Source organism: Chinchilla lanigera, unplaced genomic scaffold (genome assembly GCF_000276665.1).
Source record: "Chinchilla lanigera isolate Chin_1 unplaced genomic scaffold, ChiLan1.0 scaffold00087, whole genome shotgun sequence".
NCBI classification, from domain to species: Eukaryota; Metazoa; Chordata; class Mammalia; order Rodentia; family Chinchillidae; genus Chinchilla; species Chinchilla lanigera.
Window position 1 is genome coordinate 4,774,593 of NW_004955488.1, and position 14,535 is coordinate 4,789,127.

Here is a 14,535-nt window from a genome sequence, read left to right on the forward strand (position 1 = left end):
AGGGTTGGTGTGAGTTCGAGGCCAGCCCAAATTACAAAGTGAGACCCTGTCTCAAAAAAAGATCTACCTACAAGCCATGTAAAGACCTTAAATGCTCATGCAGAGGTGATAGCTAAGGGATTACTATTTGAACAACACAATATGTAACCTAGAATGCCAGAGTCTAAAGCAGTTTGAATTTTTTTTAATGAAATCTCCTGGAGTGTACCTAATGATTTTATGTAAAAAAGGAGGAAAATAAGTTGCATATGGAAGTGAACATTTATTTATCAGCTCTACTAATATTGTTTTTACACAATCAGATATAGATAGTTTAAAGTTGCACACTGCTCTGTATAACTGAAACACGGATACAAGTGATTCATTATTATGTTTTTAAAAAGCAACATAGGGAATATTCTGGAAGATTTTAATCAGTTTAACACTATTATACATTAAAGAACAAAATGTCCCACGAACATTTCCTCATAAAGCATGTAGTTTTTATATTTACATAGTAGTATTACAATTTTAAATGTTAATCTATGATACAATAATGTTACTTCAGAAAACATAAAAAATATATTTCTTTTTAATGGTCATGCTCCCATTTTTGATGAAAGCTCACTTATCCTAGCATTACTCGAGAAGTTTAGAAATGCCTAACAGGTATCCAGTCAGTGTTATAAGCCCGTCAGGACAGCAGGTTGTCATGCAGAGTAGGCAGAAGGCTCCTCGTCACTTAGGTCTGAATCTTCATCCACGCCTTCAATGACTGACTTCTTCCCTTTACAGCAGGACACAGTTAATCCAATCAAGAATACCTGTAAAGTTAAATGAGCTGTGGTTATTTCTCAAATCTAAAATTGTTCAGAGTGGCATTACTGTGATACTAACAGGTGATGAAGACACAAAGAAGGGGCTTGCTAAACATTTCACTTCAAAAAGATGGTCAAATGGGACCTGGGAGAGCTGTACTCACCCCAAGAAAGGCCCAGTTCCCGAAATAGTATGCAGCACTGAAGAACCAGAATTTGTGAAGGAAAAGGTACGTCCGGGTGACAGTACACTCATCTACAGAAGCAAAGAGAAGACCATGGTAAGACGCGTTCCTAGAACTGACAAGTCACTTTGCATCTAGAATGTTATTAACCAAAGCTCATTACCAAGATCATCTTGCTAGCGAGTGTTACAGACAGGACTGAGATTTAATTTCTCTCAAAGCCCACTCTCAATCACTGTATTAACTGCCAACTATTAGGAAATATTTGTAAAAGATGAATGCCATCATTGTAATCTGGGTCATCAGTACTAAAAACATATTGGCTGGTGCAATTTATTTGAAATAGAAAAATAATTTCAATTGGAGTATCAGGCATATCCCAAAATAAAAGAAAAATAAAATTTATCAGTAACTACCAAGAAACAATGGACAAAGCTGTTAGATACGGTTAGTATTGACTTGTATTTTTCTAAAAAAAACAATTCTCAGGACAGTTCAAACTTGGGAGGTGTTTTTTTGTTTTTTTGTTTTCTTTTTTTTTGAGAGGCGTTTTAAAAACTTTTTTCTTGGGGCTGGGGATTTAGCTCAGCGGCACAGTGCCTGCCTGGCAAGTGCAAAGTCGTGAGTTTGATTCCTGGTACTGGAAGAAAAACAAAACAAAAACAAAACAAAACAAAACAAAACAAACATTTTTTTCTTTTTAAGAATGCTATGAAAAGATAGTTACTTCTAAAAAAATAGTTACTTCAAAAATCACTGTGGACAGGCTTCTTATCTGAAGTTTTTAGATAGCATTATGGCTGCAACTAACATAAATCACACATTTTTTTCAAATAAAATACAACTGTTTCGCTAGACATGTTGGTGGTGCTTGCCTATAATCCACTGGGGAGGCTGAGGCAGGAGGATTGGCATGAGTTCAAGGCCAGCCTAGGCTACATAGTGAGTTCAAAGCCAGCCTGAACTGTATAGTAAGACCCTGTCTCAAAAACCAAAACAAATATAACAAAATAACTGTTAAAGTAGCAGACATTATTTGATATTTGTGTCAGATTCCATACTACTGTTATCCAAGTACATTATTTCCATTATGTTACAAAGTCCTCTCTATATATAGTAGCATAGATACAGAAAATGATGTCTAAGGAAAATTTGCTTATTCAAGGCACCCAGAAAGGCCTAAGTGTCACCATGAAATGTAACTGTGTGAAAAATTACATTTGCTACAGCTAATAACAGATAACAATTTCACAAATTTTAGAGAGCCTTTATTCTGTGCAAAAGAAAATCCTCATCTTACCAGGCCATTTCTTTTCAGTTGATTAATTACAAAAGAGGTCGTGATTTCTGATTTCTGCATACGTTTATCCAAAGGAGGCAACGACAAAACATTGTCTTCCATGCAATTAGGAGACCAGTATCACATTCTAGAGCTCATTAATACACCTTTTATTTTTATGAACTGTCCTCTCAGCTTCAATAAGGGCTGTTTTTTTAAGCAAAGTTGAGCTGTGAGATTTTTACTCCTGCTTACTGCAGGAGGTATTTAATACACTCTTAAAGTTTTTGTGGCTGACACATGGTTTTCTGTAAAGCAGGCATTTGGTTTTATTTTCCTAAGATATAAGACATGCCACACGATATCTGAAGATTTAGACAACCTAAATCTCAGAGACTCAAGTTCCTCCCACGTTTCCTTCCGAGTTGCTGCTCCACAGCAAGCTCTGACAAAGCTGTCTCTTTCTGGTAAGAAAACATGCAATTCATAGCGAAGCAACCTCTTCCATCAATAAGAACCATGAATCCACTTCCTGTAGACTTCACGATATCCTTTTTACTCAAGGGCTTCACGATATCCTTTTTACTCAATTAACAGAAAAGTTTAGAAGAAATATTTACAGTTCTTGAAGAAAACTAGAAGGCTATCCAGCAGCGGTGGCCGAACAAATGCTTGCCTGGCCCCGGCGGTTAGCACCCAAGCTCCCGTGGCTGTCTGTCTGAGCGGCCTCCCGCACGGGAAATGCCTCGAGTTCTCTCTGCTCCTACCATGTTTTATTCTGACTTCAGCTGCAGAACTGATTTCAGGGTAAGAGTAATTTCATGTGGCATGTCTCCATTAGATAGTTCTGACTGTATTAAAGCACGGAGTACTCATACTCATTGGTATTCAATATGACTCTTGTCCACTGGTGCGAAAGGAGAGGCCAGGCGTTTCAGTCTGTCGCTTGACCATGCGCATGGGAATGGGCACATCTGCACTGCTGGAGCGTGTACACTTGTAAGGCCGGGTCATCCCCACCTCTCCTCACAGGATCATTGCAAAGACCAAGTGAGGCCATTAAAACCCAAGGATGGTGGCAGTTAATGTTAATTTCCTTCCATTTTTTCTTAATTATAAACAAACCCATGATAAAGAACATGGTTCTTAACAGCTACTTAAATGGTAGCAAGATACACAACTAGTTTTAAGATTTCAGAAGTACATGTCCAACTTCCCAATATCTATCTTCCAACTTGTTCAAATGACAAAGGAAAAGGGAGAGGTGAGGGGAAGGGAAGGAAGGGAAAAGGAATTAAGAAAAAAAGAATGGAAGCAACAAAGTGGGAACAAAGCTTTTATAAATGGGGACGGGAGGGGAATGGGAAAAAAGAACTGAGATATATTATGTACAGGTATAAATTCCCCATGATGAATGTGATCATTATGTATGGTGAACATGCACTAATAAAATAAATAAATTAAATTAAATTTAAAAAAGAAGTACATGTCCAATAGGAGCAAGGAAAATAACTATTCAGGGATTAGTATTTTGACTACTTATGGGTATTTTGTTATTTTTCTCTTCACAGATTTCAAACAGACACAAGTAGACTATGCAAAATTCAAATGTTTGCAATTCAGTTATAGGATATACTGCTAAAAAGTATCAGTTCTTCAAATAAATGAAGCCTTTTTGAGTATTTCAAAAAATGAAGAGAGACTTAGGCTGGGAACCATGCAAAAAATGCTTGTTCATGGAAAAACAAGAGTATTTTCCATGGCTTAAGTACTGCCAGAGCTCCACTGCACAAGTACAAATCTGTTTTTTAAAAAAGCAACTCAATCTTCTCAATACTACTAAAGCTCATAACTTTAAAAGTAGAATTCTAATATTCATCTCCTTACATAAAGATACTTTAAAAGTCAAAATTTTACTGAAGTAGAAATTTCAGAATGGGGATTATAAGAGGCTGAGCTGGGAGAAGAAAGTAAAATCAAATCACTTTCCCCCAGAGGTCTAATAATCTGCTCAGTGACATTTCAAACTGGCTTATACTCTGACTCTGGCCGACCACCAAAATTACACTGTAAATATTTTCCCATCACACTGTTCACATGCATACCACCTGTAAAGGTTGTGGTCTTTGATACAAGAGTTCTAAAATAACATAAAAGGTAAAAACCACCGTCAGTGCTCTGTTTGTTCTTGAAAACACGCTAGAATAAAAATATATACATACAAGTATGTAACGGCTTTTCACAGTTAGTGTTATATACCATATTTGCTTTTACAGGGTGGCAACACCCACAGAATAACTTTTTGATAAGCTTCATGCTGTATTTCATAGTCAGGGGCTGATATATGCGCTGCCGAAGCGAGCACAATAGTCAGGGGCAGATTAGACACTGAATAAATTAAAACAAAAACAAAACAAAACAAAAGATATATGCGCTGCCGAAGCGAGCACAATAGTCAGGGGCAGATTAGACACTGAATAAATGCAGGGAAGGTTGTTTTGTCACCATCTGCTGACTTCCAGTTGCTCACCTGATATCCAGATCTATAGATTTTTTTCGACATTTATCTGAGAAACTAACAATAAATATTTTTCACTTGCTTTTCACCTTTAAAGTAAATTTAAATTGGGAGACATTCCATTTAGGGATTCTGTCTTAAAATCAGAAGTGTTGGGGGCCGGGGATTTAGCTCAGCGGCAAAGCGCCTGCCTGGCAAGCGCAAGGTCGTGAGTTCGGTTCCTGGTACCAGCAGAAAAACAAAACAAAAAACAAATAAACAAAAAAAGTGTTCAGGAGCCTTCTGACTGTTGTCACTCAAAAGGGCACACAAAGGTTCCAATTAAACTAAAGACTAAATGTTAACAGTGAAAAATAAAATATAATTTCTTTTACTTTCTGATGACAGGGGCTATACAGAAAAGATCAAAATAAAAAGTGTGAAGGAGATCTGAACTACATGAAGGAAACTGAGGCTTTTAAATTCCATTATTCCTGCCTTTCCTCCAACTTTTCCCACATATCAGAGAAAGAGAAATTCAATTAAACCATTTCTGTCATATATTAGCAACCTTTGCTGATTTACCTGATAACCTGTACACTACATACTTATTTCCTTTTAGACCACTTATGCTGTTGCTTTCAATCTATGCTGACTGCCACTAAGATAACTACAGTTTATCAACTGTAACAATTTGCATCTTTACTTTAAGTGTTGATTTAAATCACGAGTCACTATAATGTCAAACCCTCACGAGATCAATTTATAAATAATTACACTCTATATATTTGTACTCAGTTATTAAACAAACCTTTATGTTACATATGCACAGACAGAAAAGGCATTTGAGAAAACTCATGTACTGTGGAGAATATTAAGGTAGGTATTTTGTTTCACAAGCAAAAACAAAACAAAACAAAACTGGTAGAAAATGGAACTATTTAGAATGTTACTTCATACCTCATTGCTGCCCAGGACCATACTAAGTAGGGCCCTACTACTATTGAATAATTTATAAAGGACACATAAACATGCTTTGTTGTTTTTTGGAGACAGGGACTCACTATGTAACTCACTCTGCAGTCTTTAGGTCAATACATTGGGTTTCATCTAACAAAGAAAAGTAAAAAGCTAGAACATATTCAACATTTTAATATTTTATTACTTTAACGACACTACTCAAACACACAAAAAAAGAAAACGTGGTTCAATTTGTAAAACTGTATTAGAGGGAAGACAAAAATTTAATTATACTTTTTATCAAGAAACTTATTTATATTCATATAAGAAGAAGGTAGGGAGAAGATATATAAATGACTATAAGTTGAGAGAAAAATGTAAGAAATAGAAATGCATTGGGAACTCAAAGGGGGTAAAAAAAAGAATATACACCTATTTGGAGATAATTTAAAAGAAGGGCTGAATTGGAAAAAGCCTTGTCAGACAGTCAGGATTTCGATTAATGAAAATGTGAAAGGTGCGGTAAAGACTGGTTGTGATATACAGAGACAACAGCTAAAAAATCAAATCTGAAGAAGATGACCTTGTCTAGAAAGTGCATCATAAAAAGCTAGGAACTTGTAGGATGGGTTAAACAGTGGTTAAATCTTTTAACTTTAAATTTTACAGGGAGATTACCTTTTCTTGGAAGCAATTTTAATTATTATACTATAATTTCATTTCTAAATGTAAAAATCATTCTCTGAAGTTGTGTTACTTGAAAAAAGACAAAAGGTCACATTAAATGTGTTACAGGTTATATATACTATCACATCACCTACTCCAGTCAAACATGTCCATCAGAATATCACAAAGAACAGTGCTGTGCTGATTTCGTTCCATGCATGAAGGTTTCCAGTTTCTATTTAAATGGATATTGCCATGCCAGTGCCTCATGATTATGCCATCTTATCCCTACCCTTGTATGTCTAACTTACGTCCTAATCTACCTCATCTTTCACTATTATTTAAATTTTTTATTAAAAACAGTAACTATCCTACCACCCCAAACTGAATTATCCTCTATCACACGCTTCTAAGTATGTACACACAAATTTAATATTTAGACACGTACTACAGAACAACCAAGAAAGGTTGGGAGAAAGAAACCCAGTCCATAAACCTAAAGGCCATGTTTTGTACTGCAAAATAACATTCCAAAGGATGAGTCAACTGAAATGTTAAAAAATATTCGGTGGTTCAAAAAGAGTCATTTAACCACAGAAAATTAGATCAGGCTGAAAAGAAAAATATCAAACTGTGATTCATAAAGAAGCTGTATAGACAAGCGTATCATTTGACTAAAGCTTACTGGTCTATCATATACGAATTCATTCAGGTTGACAACACAGGAACATTTTAAAGTTGCTTTTACCAGCACAACATGATTCTGAAACCTTAGTTTACCTTTGTTTTTCTGCCAAGGTTTCAGCGTTCCTGTAACAATTGGAGGAACAGAATCTACTTTCGATCTTCAAGGTCACTGCCTCCTGAATGAAGGAATATACAAGCCAACAGCACATTTCATTCAATGCTCATTAAGCTAAATATAACAATCCAAAGCACTGTTAACCTTCCTTGCGACATGTTTAAGCACTGCAAAATAAAAAAAAATTGGGACTATGTCACTAATAAAGTAGATTTGGAAAAGTAAATGGAGTGGTATTTATTCGCACTTACAACATTTTAGGTATTATTTCTTCATACAAAGTACAGTTAGCCCCGCTGGATTTGCTTCGCCACTTATCTCTTCAGTTTGCTCTTTTCTCTGAGTTTTAGTGTCTTGCCTTAGGTCCTGCGCATCTGGAATCTTTGATCACTTCATTCTCTAACGCTCAACTGCGCTGTGCTTTCCGTCCCAATCCCACCTCCCTTCCTCAAACAGCTTAATCCTCAGTGAAGCACAATCACACCAATTATGCAGATGTGTTCAACAACTCTCTGCCCCTTTACATATTTATCTGTCATTACCTTGTCTTCAGACAGGTCCCTCTTTTATACCCTTTCCTGAGCTATCAAAAGCTTTTGACACTTTCTTCAATTGTCTACCTCATGCTCCACTTAAGCCTCAGAGATGATTCCAATTTATACTTCACAGCAAATTAAGACAGTCACAGAAAAACGCCACTTCCTGTCTGCTCCCAGACAGTAACAAATTGCTGTCTGGGTCCACGTTTCTTCCCTATTTGAAATCTAGAGAGAGGCTTCTATCTTCCTTTCTAAAACAGTCTGTGTTAAATACTTCTAATATCAATTCTTCTAGAACTGGATGATACTGCCCTGGCCAATCTTTCTCAGTCTCTATTTAAAATTTTAGTAAAGACTAATCAGACAACTTTTCAGTCGTCTTCTGTACTTTTTTATGTGCTTGCCCTTAGAAAAATGATCTTCCTGCATTTCAGTCTCCATTCTCTGCCCTTCTAATTCCTTACATACATAAGGGTTTGATCAAGAAGTATAGTTCATGTTTATTTTTTTAAAAAATATTATAGGAAATGATGAAATATTGCCATTAACACCCTCCTGCCCCCCCAAAACAAGCTTATCCCAGAGCGCTTGTCACTTTATGAAGAGTTCTGGACATCTTTGTGGATATCCTTCTGAGGTATGATCAAAAATACAGTGAACATGGCTGCTCAATGCCAGCCAATGGCATGGCACACTCATAAAAATAATCCCTTATGTCCTCCTCTGCCTAATTCACTGGATCTGGTCCTGTGCAACTTCTAGTTGTTCCCCAATGTAAAGATGACCATAAGAAGTACATGCTTTGAATTGATTCAGGACATCAAGGCAGCCATACCAGGGCAACTAAAGACACTCGCTAGAAATGATTTCCAGAATTGCTTCAGAAAGTGGCCAAAGTGATGAGATAAATGTGTTAAAAATGAGGGGGAATAGTTGGAGGGGGGTTAATGACAATGTGTTTTTTACTGTAATAGTTTTCTTATTTAAATTGCATATTTTTCCATCATACCTCATATACCCAAGTGCCTATGAGATTTCCACCTGACTGTGGAAATATACAAATCTTCCACCTGACCAATTTGAGACATCTCAAATAGCCTCAATATTTCTTATTTCTCTCTAATCTTAGAAAGTTTATCTCATCCAGTGATACCAAAATTTACCAAACTTCTTGGTAACTGGAGGTTCACTCTAGAATCTGTTTCCTTCATCACTGCTGTACATCTAAGCAATCAGAAATTCTTTAAATTTACTCCGTAAATTTATTTCATTGTACACATTGATAACTTTAAAGTTTTGACCACCTCTTTGACTACTGTAGAGATTCTCTTTCTCCACTTAGTTCCACGATCTAGTCAGTTTCTTAAATTCCTTCTCTATATAACTTATAAATAACTTACTGAAAAATAAGTCAGATCATAACTTCTAGTTTCTTACTGAAAGTTCTCCATCAGCTCTTTCATCACTTCTCAAGACCCTTTATGATCTGAATCCTAATTCTACAATCTCATGCCCCATCACCCTATTTTAAGAAAACATAGCAAAACAATAGCACTGTTTTGAACTCTCTTCAACACACACCTGTGTAACTTAAAGTAATTTTCTTTGTGTATTTTGTTCCTTTCCTTAATGCACACATCAGATAAATTCTTTCAACACTGAAATGCAGAGTTAGCATCTTTTTTTCCAAAATCTTTCTTTTTGTTGTAACTACCCTACAAGAATCTCTACCATAGAGAGGGAATCACATCTTCCATCCTTGAGGCTCTCGCTGCACTCTGTCCTTGCTCCTATTAATGTGTTTATCATATTATACAAATTACTCTGCTAAAAAGATTTCTCAGAGTTTATATCTTTCAGAATTGTATACACAAATGATTTATGAAGATAGTCACTATATTTATCATGAAGGCATTTTGAAGTCATGTACAGAAACATTTTTTACAAATTTTGAAAAAAAAAGCCAAGAAATTTTAATCAGAATTAAGTTCTAACCGTTAAAGAAAAAAATAAAAAATCCAAAGAAAACAGGAAAAAATTCTCCAAAAATATACAGCAGTTAAGAGCACAGGGTCGGGAGTTTGTCAGGAAACAGGTAAAACTGCATTCTGATGGGGAGCAGAGAATGGCTCCCTGGGGGCAACGGTGATGGTCTGTGCCTCCAGTGTGATGCTGAAGGAAACTGGCTACCCTGAGGCGGGGCAAAAGACAAAGTCTGCTACAGGAGGGTCAATGAAAAGATAACCCGGCTGGACTAAAATCAAGTGTTCACAGAGGGTGGAGAGGGAAAACCAGTCCAGGCCTGGACCATGGCACCCTGTCCCTCACACCCAGACCTGGGAAAGAACAGGTCTGAGAGGGCACTAGTGGACCCTTCAGAGTCTGGCAGGTTGAATAAACCCAGTTACGCTATCCTCCCCATCGGGCACAGCAAAGTTAGACAGTTCCATTCCAGGAAGTCAAAGAAGCCTCAAAGAGAACAGGGTAAAACTTAACTGCCACGCACCAGCGCACCCACAGCCGGGGCCAGCGGGTAGCAAGATAGTGGGAAGAGAAGAGCTTTCCCCAACACAGACAGTAACAATAAAAATAACGGGCTGCCTATTCCTCCCACATACAATGGAGTGCTGTCCATGGAGCATCCAGTGCCCGCCACAATGGTCGGTGGGCGCCTGCAGCCGTGGGGAGGGGGACCCGGCAATTCCTAGCTGAGAGGAGCAGAAGGGGGAATCAGCGATGTGACAATCACATAGAGCAAAATCAGAGAGCAACTCTGAAAAGAAAAGTCAGTTCTGTGACAATTACGTGGAGCCAGGTCAGAGGACAACAGGGCCACTGGGTGATCGGGTGCCCCAGCGCAGGTAGGAGAAAGACAGAATACTCTCTTGCTGTTTCCATAGGGCTGGAAAAGACACTGGGGGATCTTGGCCTTATAATAGGAAAGGAGAACCGTCAGGGAAAGACACGGGAAGTCCACATTTTTACCCCCCAAATTGATCAAGGTAATCAAGAGCCACAGAGGTCTGCAGGGGAAAATGTCTGGAGCTCAAGATGTCTAGAGCTCTCTTAGGACACAAAATAGGAGGGAGCAACAGCCCTGAGAGGCTTCGGACAGGCAACTGTCTGGCTCCCAGGGGGAAACACACGGCTAACATCTACCAGACAGAGATACCGATGCAAAGAGAGCCGCACTGACGCTCTGGCTAATGTTAGGAAAACTATGTACAAATTTTTATTTTCATTGTTGTTGTTACGCTGGTAACTGTAGTTATTGTAACCTTATGATTTTGTTAGATTCCGGTCATCTTGGTAAGGTTTTCTTTTTTTTCTACTTGCTTTCTAGTCTGTTTTCATTTTTCTTTTCCTCCTTTTGATTCTTCTTCACTGGTATTGGTTGATTATAAAACTTTAAGTTCCAACGCATTCCCCTTGACTTGTTTGCTCTTTTAGTGCATACTCCCTGCTACTTTTTGACCTTCTCCCCTCCTTATTCTCAGTCCTTATCTATTCCTCATTACCTCGGTTCCTTGCCTTCCACCTCCTCTCCATATATCTAACAGCATCAATACAATAGGGGATTACATAAGTGCACTAGAGAATATGAATTAACCAGTGCTACAATTAAACAGTACCACCTAAGGGCATGTCAGGGTAATCCTTAACATGAGGTTCGAGGGACCACACAAAATTACCCACAAACATATTAATAGGCACAGACAATCTGACAGCCTAACTCAATCTCTAAATCCATTTCCACTTATCTGCACGGTACATTGTCTTGCCTATAAAAATACTCTCCCTCATCCAGTCCTTTCTTCAAACAATAACTCCAACACACTCTGACTTCCTGTGTATTTTCTTCTTACCAATCGACATTTGTCTTACCTTCCTCCCTCCCCATGGACATATCCACCTTCCTCTTCCTCTCCACCCCACATCCCAGTATAATACAGTCCATAAGGGGAATGACAAAAGGGTTAAATTATCAAAACAAGTGTTAATGTTTATGACTGATGTATGCTTGGTTCTGTCCACACTGTTATAACCAATAGAAATTCTCTCCCTATAACATAGTGACAGGATCCAACCCAATTAAATTGAATAGCTTGAATAGTATAATAGCTTTATACTGTTAAATAGCATACTGTACTAATAAAGTTACAGACATCAATGGAAAACAGAATGTAACTACACAGATCTTCATAGCAACCACAAAGTCTTCTCATTCTGTTTGACCTCAACCGTTAGCACCAAGAAACAAAAAGCTTTGTGTGTGTGTATATATATATTCACATATTTTTTATGTAACAAGGCAACAAAATGTGCCCCAAAACTCACAATTATCCCAAAGCAGACTGAAGGGGCACTAACACAGAGAAAATAAAACACCAGATAACAGAGCTGTACAAAATGATTAAAGAGGAGCTAAAGAAACCTGGCAAGTTTCAAAGACAACATGACCCAAAAAATGACGTGACTAACATACAAACTAACCAAAGTGGAAACAAGAGAAACAGGTAAAAATTGGAACAGCTGACCAAAATGATTCAAAACATGAATGAAAAATAACCAAAGATAAAGAATCCACAAAAAGGCATCAAACACAAAGATAAGAGATTGTAAAACAACTCTATAGATAATATAATCAATGTGAATATAAGGTTTCCTACATCAAGGACAAAACGGAAAGTTGTAACAAAATATACAGGGAAGCCTTAAACACAATAAAAGAACAAGAAAAATTCATGCAACAGCTACCAGATGATGGTAAGGAGACTCACCTAAGACTACGCAGAGTTAGAATGATGAGAAGATGCATACGTGGAACTAAAAAATGTATTTACAGAAATCATAATAGAAAACTTTCCAAGTATGAGGAAAGATCTGAACATATAGGTTACCAAGGCTTACAGAATACCAATTAACAGTGATGAAAAATGAAGCTCCCAATGACACACCATAGTCAAAAGCATAGATGTCCAACTTAAAGAATAGTGAAAGTTGTCAAGGAAAAGCAAAAAATCAAGTACAAAAGTCAACCCACCAGGATTATAGCAGACTTCTCAATACAAACTTTAAAGGCCAGAGGAGCTTGAAGTGAAGTGCTGTAAGTCCTAAACACAAATAACTTCCAAACCAGACTAACAAATCTGGCAAAACTATCTTTTTTAAAGTTATTGGAGATATAGGACATCCCATAAGAAAGAACATCTTAAGAGATACCTGAGCACTAAACCAGCACTTCAAAAAATGCTCAAGAACATCTTAGAAAAGGATAACGAAGTAAATAACTCCATAAAATCAGATTAATGAGTACATCAAGTAAGAGTAAATTTAAAAAAGGAAAAATGAAGGAGTCACTTAACAAGCAATAAAATCAAGGGAGGAATAAAAAAAAAATAAAGCCAGCTAAGAAAAGCCCAGGACCTGATGGATCCATCAGTGAATCCTTTTGTTGTTTTATCTTTTTGAGACAAAGTCTTAATACACAGTTCAGGCTGGCCTTGAGCTCACTTTGTAGTCCAGGCTGGTCTTGAACTCACAATGATCCTCCTGCCCCAGCCTCCCGAGTGCTGGTATTACAGGTGTGCGTCACCATGCGGTTTCCACCAATGAATTCTATAAAACCTTTCACGGAGGTTGTAACATCAATACTCTTCAAACTCTTTAATGAAACTGAAAGGAAAGGATTACTTCCAAATTCATTCATAGAAATGAACACATAAAGATCCAACTAAAAATTAAACTACATGCTAATTTCTTTAAAGAACACAAACATAAAAATCCTTAAGAAGACACTGGGAAATAGAATACAATGGATTGTCAAAAAAGACCACATCTCTTGACCAAGTAAGTTTCACCCTATGTATGCAGGAATGATTCAACTAGTACAATCATATGATTGTACTAATAGATGCAGAAAAAACATCTGACAAAATCCAACACCCATTCATGATTAAAAACTGTGAAGAAAATAAGTATGAAAGCATTTTATCTCAATCTGATGAAAGTCATTTATGACAAATCAGTGGCTAATATCATATTAAATGGGGAGAAGCTGAAAGCTTTCCCTATACAAAGGATGTCCACTGTTACCACGCCTGTTCAATAAAGTACTCAAAACATTAGCCAAATCAATCAGAAAAGGAAACAAATAAAGGAGATATGTACAGGAAAGGAAGAATTCAAACTATAATTTGCAGATGACATGATCCATGGAAGAGCCAAAAAACTACCAAAGACTCCTGGAATTAATAACAAAATTCAGTAATGTATCAGGATACAAAATCCACACATAAAACTCAACAGCATCCCTGTACACCAATAATAAATTCACGAAAATGAAATTAGGAAAACAATACCATTCATAATAGCTCAAGAAAAATTAAATACTTAGAAATTAACCTAACCAAAAAGGTGAAAGATCTCTAAAATGAAACTACAGTACTCTGAGAAAGGGAGATCAAAAAGGATATCAAAATGGAAAGATATGCCCTGTTCCTGGATAGGCAGAACCAATACTGTCAAAATGGCCATATTCTCAAAACTGAGATAGATTTAACGTGATTAACTCAAAGTACCAACAGCATACTTCACACAACCGTAGAAAACAACCTTAAAATTCATATGGAACCAGAAGAGATTCAAAATAGCAAAAGCTCTTGAGTAAGAAGAGTAAAGCAGGAGACATCACATCCCAATTCTAAGTTATCTTACAAAGTCACAGTGATCAAAACAGTATGGTACTAGCAAAAAACAGACATGTAGATTAATGGAACAAAATAAAGAGTGCAGAAACTACTCCAGGAA

General features: G+C 37.0%; 1 protein-coding gene across 1 annotated transcript in view; it reads right to left on the reverse strand.

Moving 5' to 3' along the window:
• Positions 1-242: 242 nt before the first annotated feature.
• Positions 243-14,535, reverse strand: part of Lmbrd1 (LMBR1 domain containing 1) — a 104,567-nt gene continuing 90,274 nt past the window's right edge. The window contains exons 15-16 of the mRNA XM_005404466.1: positions 962-1,053; positions 243-803 (exon numbers count right to left, since the gene is read on the reverse strand). Of these exons, the coding sequence (XP_005404523.1) occupies positions 690-803; positions 962-1,053 (206 nt within the window). The 3' untranslated portion in view covers positions 243-689. The remainder of the gene's footprint in view (positions 804-961; positions 1,054-14,535) is intronic.